General features: G+C 39.8%; 1 protein-coding gene across 2 annotated transcripts in view; it reads left to right on the top strand.

Annotated features, from left to right (window-relative positions):
• The first annotated feature begins 494 nt into the window (after positions 1-494).
• The window catches only part of mrpl33 (mitochondrial ribosomal protein L33), a 56,265-nt gene continuing 43,906 nt past the window's right edge, over positions 495-12,853 (top strand). The window contains exon 1 of one of the 2 annotated variants that reach the window (XM_069887740.1): positions 495-583. In XM_069887740.1, the coding sequence (XP_069743841.1) occupies positions 562-583 (22 nt within the window). In that variant the 5' untranslated portion in view covers positions 495-561. The other variant, XM_069887739.1, reaches the window with a different exon arrangement.

The raw sequence follows: 12,853 nt of genomic DNA, 5'->3' as shown, positions 1-12,853 counted from the left end.
TGGGGCAGTCCTGCTGTAAACAGCAGATGGACTCAGGGTTAACTGGCTGAAAGTTGCTCCACAGAATGGAGTTCAACAAAAGTCTGCACATAGTGGGGTCGAGTGCAATCCACAAACCTGCTGGAGAAACTCGACAGACCTGCTAAGTTTCTCCAGCAGGTTTGCCAACAGACTGGAAGTGGCTCCACATGAAATTCAAGAGCCTAATAACTAGAACTCCAAAGAAACAAGGCATGCAACTCAAAGCGACATAGCATGGAATCAGGAGACCGCAGACGCTGGAATTAGCAGGACAGGGAGGAAAAATGACCATCATTTCAGATCAGACACTGCCTGATCCAAGGCAAGCAGCGAAATGATTGACAGCTCGCTACTCCGGGCGAAGTCCCTGCGCCGGCGACCCGGAAGTACTGGGTTGGACCGCAGGTGACCCGGAGGTACTGGGATTGTGCTGCCGGGGGACCGGAAGTACTTGGACCGGGTGCCCGGCGACCCGGAAGTACTTAGATCGGACAGCCGGCGACCCGGAAGTACTGGGATCGGGCAGTCGGCGGAGAGGAGATGCTCTTGACAACGGTGAACTGTGAGTTGTCTTGGGGACTGGGAGAAGTGGGCCTCAGGGAAGGGCAGAAATCCCTCTCAGCCGTGCCCGCTGGCGCTGCCCTCATGTCCGTCTGGCTGCAGCTCAGCTCAACTCGGCAAATCATTTCATGACCGACGGTGATGACAGGCCGGAGTGCAACCGACGGCCTCAGGGGTATTTGTACACACTCACCTGTGCACACACCTGTGTGTATATATAGGGAAAACCCAGGGTTCTGCTGACACCGTGGTTCAGTGAAAACACACACACAAATGCTGGAGAAACTCAGCAGGCCAAACAGTGCCTTCATGTAGCTAAGGTGAAGATACATCACCCACGTTTCGGGCCTGAGCCCCTTGCTACATAAAGATACTGTTTGACCTGCTGAGTTTCTCCAGCATTTGTGTGTTTTTTTCACATGTACACATATGTACATATATACACACACATTTACATATACACACATATGTACACATATATATACACGTGTACATACATATATGTTTTATATATATACACATGTACACTCATGTATACACACATACATGTACACACACTGTACACACATATATATATATATATATATATATATATATATATATTCTGTATATGCCATGTATGCACACACACAAGTGATTAGAAATTTGACTTGTGTCAATGGGTTCAGGAGAATTATGGATATATGGAAATGGTTACAGACTGGAATCTAATTGGGGCTTCAGAGGTTTTATATATAGGATTATGGATATATGGAAATGGTTACAGACTGGAATCTAATTGGGGCTTCAGTGGTTTTATATGTAGATTTATGGATATATGGAAATGGTTACACACTGGAATCTAATTGCGGCTTCAGAGGTTTTATATATAGAATTATGGATATATGGAAATGGTTACAGACTGGAATCTAATTGGGGCTTCAGTGGTTTTATATATAGAATTATGGATATATGGAAATGGTTACAGACTGGAATCTAATTGGGGCTTCAGTGGTTTTATATGTAGAATTATGGATATATGGAAATGGTTACAGACTGGAATCTAATTGGGCTTCAGTTGTTTTATATGTAGAATTATGGATATATGGAAATGGTTACAGACTGGAATCTAATTGGGGCTTCAGTGGTTTTATATATAGAATTATGGATATATGGAAATGGTTACAGACTGGAATCTAATTGGGGCTTCAGAGGTTTTATATATAGAATTATGGATATATGGAAATGGTTACAGACTGGAATCTAACTGGGGCTTCAGTGGTTTTATATGTAGAATTATGGATATATGGAAATGGTTACAGACTGGAATCTAATTGTGGCTTCAGTGGTTTTATATGTAGAATTATGTATATATGGAAATGGTTACAGACTGGAATCTAATTGGGGCTTCAGAGGTTTTATATATAGAATTATGGATATATGGAAATGGTTACAGACTGGAATCTAATTGGTGCTTCAGTGGTTTTATATATAGAATTATGGATATATGGAAATGGTTACAGACTGGAATCTAATTGGGGCTTCAGTGGTTTTATATGTAGAATTATGAATATATGGAAATGGTTACAGACTGGAATCTAATTGGGGCTTCAGAGGTATTATATATAGATTTATGGATATATGGAAATGGTTACAGACTGGAATCTAATTGGGGCTTCAGTGGTTTTATATGTAGAATTATGGATATATGGAAATGGTTACAGACTGGAATCTAATTGGGGCTTCAGAGGTTTTATATGTAGAATTATGGATATATGGAAATGGTTACAGACTGGAATCTAATTGGGGCTTCAGTGGTTTTATATGTAGATTTATGAATATATGGATATATGGAAATGGTTACAGACTGGAATCTAATTGGGGCTTCAGTGGTTTTATATATAGAATTATGGATATATGGAAATGGTTACAGACTGGAATCTAATTGGGGCTTCAGAGGTTTTATATGTAGAATTATGGATATATGGAAATGGTTACAGACTGGAATCTAATTGGGGCTTCATAGGTTTTATATGTAGAATTATGGATATATGGAAATGGTTACAGACTGGAATCTAATTGGGGCTTCAGTTGTTTTATATGTAGAATTATGGATATATGGAAATGGTTACAGACTGGAATCTAATTGGGGCTTCAGACGTTTTATATGTAGAATTATGTATATATGGAAATTGTAACAGACTGGAATCTAATTGGGGCTTCAGTCGTTTTATATGTAGAATTATGGATATATGGAAATGGTTACAGACTGGAATCTAATTGGGGCTTCAGTGGTTTTATATATAGAATTATGGATATATGGAAATGGTTACAGACTGGAATCTAATTGGGGCTTCAGTTGTTTTATATATAGAATTATGTATATATGGAAATGGTTACAGACTGGAATCTAATTGGGGCTTCAGAGGTTTTATATGTAGAATTATGGATATATGGAAATCGTTACAGACTGGAATCTAATTGGGCTTCAGTGGTTTTATATATAGAATTATGTATATATGGAAATGGTTACAGACTGGAATCTAATTGGGGCTTCAGTGGTTTTATATGTAGAATTATGGATATATGGAAATGGTTACAGACTGGAATCTAATTGGGGCTTCAGTCGTTTTATATATAGAATTATGGATATATGGAAATGGTTACAGACTGGAATCTAATTGGGGCTTCAGATGTTTTATATGTAGAATTATGTATATATGGAAATGGTTACAGACTGGAATCTAATTGGGGCTTCAGTGGTTTTATATGTAGAATTATGGATATATGGAAATGGTTACAGACTGGAATCTAATTGGGGCTTCAGTGGTTTTATATGTAGAATTATGGATATATGGAAATGGTTACAGACTGGAATCTAATTGGGGCTTCAGAGGTTTTATATATAGAATTATGGATATATGGAAATGGTTACAGACTGGAATCTAATTGGGGCTTCAGTGGTTTTATATATAGAATTACGGATATATGGAAATGGTTACAGACTGGAATCTAATTGGGGCTTCAGTGGTTTTATATGTAGAATTATGGATATATGGAAATGGTTACAGACTGGAATCTAATTGGGGCTTCAGTGGTTTTATATATAGAATTATGGATATATGGAAATGGTTACAGACTGGAATCTAATTGGGGCTTCAGTGGTTTTATATGTAGAATTATGGATATATGGAAATGGTTACAGACTGGAATCTAATTGGGGCTTCAGAGGTTTTATATGTAGAATTATGGATATATGGAAATGGTTACAGACTGGAATCTAATTTGGGCTTCAGTGGTTTTATATGTAGATTTATGGATATATGGAAATGGTTACAGACTGGAATCTAATTGGGGCTTCAGTGGTTTTATATATAGAATTATGGATATATGGAAATGGTTACAGACTGGAATCTAATTGGGGCTTCAGAGGTTTTATATGTAGAATTATGGATATATGGAAATGGTTACAGACTGGAATCTAATTGGGGCTTCAGAGGTTTTATATGTAGAATTATGGATATATGGAAATGGTTACAGACTGGAATCTAATTGGGGCTTCAGTGGTTTTATATGTAGAATTATGGATATATGGAAATGGTTACAGACTGGAATCTAATTGGGGCTTCAGAGGTTTTATATGTAGAATTATGGATATATGGAAATGGTAACAGACTGGAATCTAATTGGGGCTTCAGTGGTTTTATATGTAGAATTATGCATATATGGAAATGGTTACAGACTGGAATCTAATTGGGGCTTCAGAGGTTTTATATGTAGAATTATGGATATATTGAAATGGTTACAGACTGGAATCTAATTGGGGCTTCAGAGGTTTTATATGTAGAATTATGGATATATGGAAATGGTTACAGACTGGAATCTAATTGGGGCTTCAGTGGTTTTGTATATAGAATTATGGATATATGGAAATGGTTACAGACTGGAATCTAATTGGGGCTTCAGTGGTTTTATATATAGAATTACGGATATATGGAAATGGTTACAGACTGGAATCTAATTGGGGCTTCAGTGGTTTTATATATAGAATTATGGATATATGGAAATGGTTACAGACTGGAATCTAATTGGGGCTTCAGAGGTTTTATATGTAGAATTATGGATATATGGAAATGGTTACAGACTGGAATCTAATTGGGCTTCAGTGGTTTTATATATAGAATTATGGATATATGGAAATGGTTACAGACTGGAATCTAATTGGGGCTTCAGTGGTTTTATATGTAGAATTATGGATATATGGAAATGGTTACAGACTGGAATCTAATTGGGGCTTCAGTGGTTTTATATATAGAATTATGGATATATGGAAATCGTTACAGACTGGAATCTAATTGGGGCTTCAGAGGTTTTATATGTAGAATTATGGATATATGGAAATGGTTACAGACTGGAATCTAATTGGGGCTTCAGTGGTTTTATATGTAGAATTATGGATATATGGAAATGGTTACAGACTGGAATCTAATTGGGGCTTCAGTGGTTTTATATGTAGAATTATGGATATATGGAAATGGTTACAGACTGGAATCTAATTGGGGCTTCAGAGGTTTTATATATAGAATTATGGATATATGGAAATGGTTACAGACTGGAATCTAATTGGGGCTTCAGTGGTTTTATATATAGAATTACGGATATATGGAAATGGTTACAGACTGGAATCTAATTGGGGCTTCAGTGGTTTTATATGTAGAATTATGGATATATGGAAATGGTTACAGACTGGAATCTAATTGGGGCTTCAGTGGTTTTATATATAGAATTATGGATATATGGAAATGGTTACAGACTGGAATCTAATTGGGGCTTCAGTGGTTTTATATGTAGAATTATGGATATATGGAAATGGTTACAGACTGGAATCTAATTGGGGCTTCAGAGGTTTTATATGTAGAATTATGGATATATGGAAATGGTTACAGACTGGAATCTAATTTGGGCTTCAGTGGTTTTATATGTAGATTTATGGATATATGGAAATGGTTACAGACTGGAATCTAATTGGGGCTTCAGTGGTTTTATATATAGAATTATGGATATATGGAAATGGTTACAGACTGGAATCTAATTGGGGCTTCAGAGGTTTTATATGTAGAATTATGGATATATGGAAATGGTTACAGACTGGAATCTAATTGGGGCTTCAGAGGTTTTATATGTAGAATTATGGATATATGGAAATGGTTACAGACTGGAATCTAATTGGGGCTTCAGTGGTTTTATATGTAGAATTATGGATATATGGAAATGGTTACAGACTGGAATCTAATTGGGGCTTCAGAGGTTTTATATGTAGAATTATGGATATATGGAAATGGTAACAGACTGGAATCTAATTGGGGCTTCAGTGGTTTTATATGTAGAATTATGGATATATGGAAATGGTTACAGACTGGAATCTAATTGGGGCTTCAGAGGTTTTATATGTAGAATTATGGATATATTGAAATGGTTACAGACTGGAATCTAATTGGGGCTTCAGAGGTTTTATATGTAGAATTATGGATATATGGAAATGGTTACAGACTGGAATCTAATTGGGGCTTCAGTGGTTTTGTATATAGAATTATGGATATATGGAAATGGTTACAGACTGGAATCTAATTGTGGCTTCAGAGGTTTTATATGTAGAATTATGGATATATGGAAATGGTTACAGACTGGAATCTAATTGGGGCTTCAAAGGTTTTATATGTAGAATTATGGATATATGGAAATGGTTACAGACTGGAATCTAATTGGGGCTTCAGTGGTTTTATATATAGAGTTATGGAAACTTGGGAGTGATTATAAATTGGAATCTATTGAAAAAGTTTCATAGAGTTTACATTATAGAATAGTGGATTCCCAAGTGATCCATCTGTGAAACTTACATTGTTTATTGCGAGCGGGATTGATCCTTTTGAGTGATTAGTAGGTTTGAATGTAACCCAGAGTTTATATGGTGTATACTCTGTTGGAATTTAATGGTGGGATTCGGTGGGCTTGAATAAAGAATTGGTACCTGTGAGTTATTACAGGGAGAACTGAATTGTAGGGTTTATTTGGTTTCTATCTATGTGGGTAGATACTTAAAAATTGGAAACGCATTTCTATTTTGGTTGGTTTGTATTTGAATAGTGGATGTGCCCCGAAGTACAAGTTGATAAGTGGAAAATAACATTAATGTCACAAAAAGTGTCGCTCTCAAGAACAGAGAGGATAGCAACTTAGCCTTAATTTTCAACACCATTGCTATGCTAAGTTAGCTACCATCAAAATCCTAAAAACACATCCGGACTAACCACACAAGTACTGGTATCTCAAGATCAAGTAAGAAGCTGAGTATCCTGTAGCGATGAACTCACCTCCTGTTACCAAAAAGCCTTTTCACCATCTACACAATTCGTCAAAAGTGCAGTGGAAGTCTTTACTTCCTTGCCTGAGTGCAACTTCAACAAACTCAAAGTGCCAGGAGAAAGCAGCCCAATTGATTGGCATCCTATCCACCACTTTAAATATTTATTCTCCCTCCATTCTCCCTCCATCACTAGTGCACAATGTGAACCATCGACAAAATGTACTACAGTTGTTTGAAGAGGCAACTGTTGAAATTTTCCTAAATCTCTTGACTGTGGAGAAAGACAAGTGCAACAGGATCATTCCAAGTCACCCAGCATTAAGACTTGGAAATCTATCACATTCTTCATTGTTGCTGGGTCTAAAATGTCGGAACTTCTTTGTCAATAGTGCCACAATAGCACTTTCACTATTAGAGCTGCTACTATACCCAATATTCTTGTGAAGAGTTACTGAATGTGAATAGAAACTGAGTTTAATGCTTTAAATTTGCAGGTAATACAAAACAGAGTTGTGCAAGAGTATAGAATATTCTGCAGCAGAGGCCCTTCGGCCCTTGATACCATGGGTGCCAAATTGAACTGATCTCGTCTGCCTGGAAATGATCCACCTTCCTCCATTCCCTGTATGACTAAGTGCCTCTAAAACGACTAATCTACTCAGTCATTGTCGTGTCTGCTTCCACCACATCCTAGGACCACAATCCAGTTACCTGTCACTTTATGTAAAAACTTGCCATTAAACTTTCCCTCTCTCACCCTGAATGTAATGCCTCCTAGTATTTTGACATTTCCATCCTCCAACAACCCCAGTGATTCTCAACCATTTTTTTTTCCCACTTACATACCACCTTAGGCAATCCCTTACGAATTACAGAACACTATGGCATTCTTGTCTTTCTTCCTCATTGAAACATGCTGGTTTTTAAACGATTCCCACATGTCTGATCTGTACTTGCTCAATGATAGCTGCTCCCACTCTACTCTCCCCAGCTCCTGCCTGACTCTCTGTTGCAAGAAACTTTTTTTAAACCACAGCACAGAAACAGGCCCTTCGGCCCATTCCGTGCCAAACTATTTTTCCACCCGTCCATTGACCTGCAACCAGAACATAGCCCTCCATACCCTGCCCATCATAGATCTATCCAAATTTCTCTTGGATGGACCATCTAAGCCTCTTGCACTGACGAAGTCCCAGTCATTATTAGAGAAATTATAATCAATGACTACAATAACCCCCTTGATTTTTACATCTGTCTAAAATTTGCCAACATATCTGTTCATTACTCTCCCACTGTTTATCTCCCTTATCTCTCAGCCTGTAGTATGACTCCATCACATTGACAGCACATTTCTTGGTTCTGAATTCTATGCATATTGCAAGGAGGTGTTTAAAATCAGTTGATTGAATAGGCAAATATATGCCATATAATTAAATCATACCCACACTCCTGTTCGGCTCCGAATCGTGGGTCCTCTACCGGCATCTCCTACGGCTCCTAGAACGCTTCCACCAGCGTTGTCTCCGCTCCATCCTCAACATTCATTGGAGCGACTTCATCTCCAACATCGAAGTACTCGAGATGGCAGAGGCCGACAGCATCGAATCCACGCTGCTGAAGATCCAACTGCGCTGGGTAGGTCACGTCTCTAGAATGGAGGACCATCGCCTTCCCAAGATCGTGTTATATGGCGAGCTCTCCACTGGCCACCAAGACAGGTGCACCGAAGAAGAGGTACAAGGACTGCCTAAAGAAATCTCTTGGTGCCTGCCACATTGACCACCGCCAGTGGGCTGATATCGCCTCAAACCGTGCATCTTGGCGCCTCACAGTTCGGCGGGCAGCAACATCCTTTGAAGAAGACTGCAGAGCCCACCTCACTGACAAAAGACAAAGGAGGAAAAACCCAACACCCAACCCCAACCAACCAATTTTCCCTTGCAACCGTGTCTGCCTGTCCCGCATCGGACTTGTCAGCCACAAACGAGCCTGCAGCTGACGTGGACATTACCACTCCATTAATCTTCGTCCGCGAAGCCAAGCCAAAGAAAAAGAAAGAATTCATTTTGATAGGGCAAATGGAAAGGTAGTATCTTATTTACCTGTGATTAGGAAATGTTGCTGTTAAGGCACATCAGAATGTCCTTGTGCATTGTTTATTGAAAGCAGGTGCAGGAAGCAGTTATGAAGGCAAATCATATGTTGAATTTTATTGTAAGAATTTTAAAATTCAAGAGCAAAGATCATTACCACAATGTTGCAGAACATGGGTGAGATCATACATGGGTCATTGTGTGCAGTTATGAGCCCGTTTTCCACTGGCATTCCAGTTAATTGGCTGTGCAGTGTCCTAAGATAGGAAGCCCTTCCTTTGTGCCATTTCCACTGGGCCACCCTCATTTCCAGGGATTGGAGTGTTCTACCTTCAAGTGGTTTTATCAGCACGCCGACATCAACAAACTCCGGGAATATGAGTGGGGTCGAGGGGATTAACGTGTGAAATGACTTCATTTGAAGCTGACATGCTGACAGTTTTCTTTTTCTACTGGTGGAAAAGGGGCTGTCATCTCCTATTGTATTGGGAAGGGTTGTGGTGGTCAGGTTACAGCACTGCCCCCTACCTAGTCGGAGGACACATCAGCTGCCAATCGAGGTTTGGTTCCGCCCCACCCATTAGTGCACATCTTGCCATTGGTACCATGTAAATTGCCTGGACTGTACTCTCAGCATGCCTGTACTTGGCCTTGGGCCATTGGCTGTTGTAATTGGATTAACCATCCTGGCACTGAACCATTGGTTCCTGCTAACAACCAGGGCTGGACCCTCCAGTACTATAAAGGTGCCATGTGTTGTTTAGTTCTCTCTTTTTAGCTTGGGACACCTTGATTCACTCGAGACTTAGAAATGTGGAAACTATTGGTAAGATGTGCACTGTTAAAAGGGTTGGGAGCATTTAATTCAGTGGTTCTCAACCACCTTTTTGCTCTGTGATTAGTAAGGGATGGCTTAAGGTGGTATGTGAGTGGAAAGGGAAGGTTGAGAATCACTGCTTTAGACCCAATTTTTACTGAAATATTTTGCTTGAAAAAAATGGTCATTGGTCTATTTCCTTTGGAGTTCTGAAACTGTGCACATAACGAGTCAATTAGGGACGATTAAAACAGTGGTTTTCAAACCTTGTCTTAAATATAGTCACTGAGGTAGCCTCCACCTCTTCAATGACAGCAAATTCCATAGCTTCACCATTCTCTGGGAAAAGCAGTTCCTCCTCATCACCATCCAAAATCTACTACCCCAAATCTTGAGGCTATGTCCCCAAGTTCTAGTCTCATCCCCCAATGGAAACAACTTACCTACCTCTATCTCTCTATGCCTTTCATAATTTTATATGTTTCTAGAAGATCTCCTTTCATTCTTCTAAATTCCAGCGAGTACTGCCCCAGTTGACTCATTCTCTCTTCATAGGCTAATCCCCTCATCTCTGGTGAACCTCCTCAACACCACCTCCAAAGCCATGACATCTTTCCACAAGTAAGGAGACCAGAACTGCAAGCATACTCCAGATACAGCCTCACCAGTACCTTGTATAGTTGCAGCATAACTTGCCTGCTCATAAACTCAATCCCACTACCAATGAAGGCCAATGTTGCACTTACCTTCTTGATAGCCCACTGTACCTATAAACCAACCTTTTGCATTTCATGCATAAGATTTGCAAAGTCCTTTTGCCAGACAGCATAATACAATCACTTTCCATTTAAATAATAATCTGATCTTCCATTGTTCCTTCCAAAGTGGATGACCTCACATTTACCAACATTGTACTCCATCTGCCAGATTCTTCCCCACTCACTTAACCTATATATATCTTTCTGCAGGCTCTCAATTCCTCTGCACAATTTGCTTTTCCACTCAATTTAGTGTCCTTTGTTGGAAAGTACATCTTTCCTCAGGCAAGGTGTTGTGAGTAAGGAAACAGGTTTGGTAGGTCTCAAAGGCAAGGACTCTGGACACAGTTTTGGTAGGGAAGGATTTTATTTACAGAAGGCAAGGGTGGGAAATTGTAGCAGATGCAGCACGCACGCACACACACACACACACACACACACACGCACACACACACACTTTACAGCACTGGGGAAAGTAATAGCACACAATTAATAACGAACATGGGGAAAATAGCATGGGAACAAAATATACACACAAAATACATATATGTATATCTATCTATATATAGATATACACACACACAATGAACTGATACATACAATGATCAAGGGAAAATTGCTACAATGCCCCAGGGCCCCTTGATTCAGTGCAGGCACAGCTCTATGTTACAAGGGACACTAATTAAACCAGTAGTTCTCAACCATTTTCTTTCCACTCACCATTTTAAGTCTCTATATTATAGGTGCTCTATGATTACTAAGGGATTGCTTAAGGTGTTATGTGAGTGGGAAGAAAAGTTTGAAAACCACTGTTTTAATCATCCCTGATTATTCTAATTCATCTCACTGACCTGAACCCAGTTCATGGCTCTCCATACTTGTCCCAACCATGTACCTGTCCAAATTCATCTCTAATGTTAAAATTGAGCCCACATTTACTACTTCAGCGGGCAGCTCATTCTACACCCCCACCACTCTCTGTGTGAAGAAGTTCCCCCTCATGTTTCCCCTCAACTTTTTCCCTTTCACCCTTAACCCATGTTCTCTGGTTTGTATCTCACCTACCGTCAGTGGAAAATGCCTGCCTACATTTACTCTTTCTATACCCCTCATAATTTTAAATACCTCTATCAAATCTCCCCTCATTCTTCTATGCTTCAGGGAATATGCTCCATCTGCCCAATTTGTTTGCTTATCTCTTTCCACCTCTCTCTATCGGCCCATCAACCCCTGACTCTCCTGGTTCTACCAATCGCCTGCCACCCCCAGCCTCTCCCTTTCCTCTCATCTCTTTTTATTGGCCTTTTACCCTTTACACCCTCAGTCCTGATTCAGGGCCTCAACCCTCAACTTCTTGTCTCCACAAGGTATCTCTTGAACTGCTGAGTTCTTCCAGCTGCTTGTTTTTCTTTGTTACTTTCAACAGCAATTTATTATGCAGCTCATTAAACATCAGAAAATTCCCCCAAAACAATTCACAGATGCAACTTTTTTACTGTTGGCATCAAGTCAACGAACAAGCTGTTCCAACTGTCAGAGGCTTGGCCGTGGATTGGTTTCAGGAAGGATTATAGACAGGTGGAAAGGTTTAGAGACTGTATTTCGGAACTTGGGGTTGAGTTGACTGAAGGTGTGGTCACCAGTAGTGAGACAAAAGATGTATGTTTAAAAACTAGAGCAATAGTAAGGATTTGAAGCTCCAGTTGTTCAGAGATGAGGCCTTACAGGAATTTAATGAGAATTTTTAAATATGGAGCTCAATCTTCAGCCAAAAGGCTTTTCATTTTTCAAGTTCAAGTTTATTATCATCCAATTGTCCAAGTACAACCTGACAAAACAGCTTTCTCTGGTCCTCAATGCAAAAAGTTGCAACACTCAACTGGACATAATACACATACAGACAAGCAAACTTTCTTCTTCTTCTTTGGCTTGGCTTCGCGGACGAAGATTTATGGAGGGGTAATGTCCACGTCTGCTGCAGGCTCGTTGGTGGCTGACAAGTCCGATGCGGGACAGGCCAGCACAGTTGCAGCGGTTGCAAGGGAAAATTGGTTGGTTGGGGTTGGATGTTGGGTTTTTCCTCCTTTGTCTTTTGACAGTGAGGTGGGCTCTGTGGTCTTCTTCAAAGGAGGTTGCTGCCCGCCGAACTGTGAGGCGCCAAGATGCACGGTTGGAGGCGATAACAGCCCACTGGCGGTGGTCAATGGGGCAGGCACCAAGAGATTTCTTTAAGCAGTCCTTGTACCTCTTCTTTGGTGCA

The sequence above is a fragment of the Narcine bancroftii genome, chromosome 6, assembly GCF_036971445.1.
Source record: "Narcine bancroftii isolate sNarBan1 chromosome 6, sNarBan1.hap1, whole genome shotgun sequence".
NCBI classification, from domain to species: Eukaryota; Metazoa; Chordata; class Chondrichthyes; order Torpediniformes; family Narcinidae; genus Narcine; species Narcine bancroftii.
This window is presented reverse-complemented; position numbering and strand designations above follow the sequence as displayed.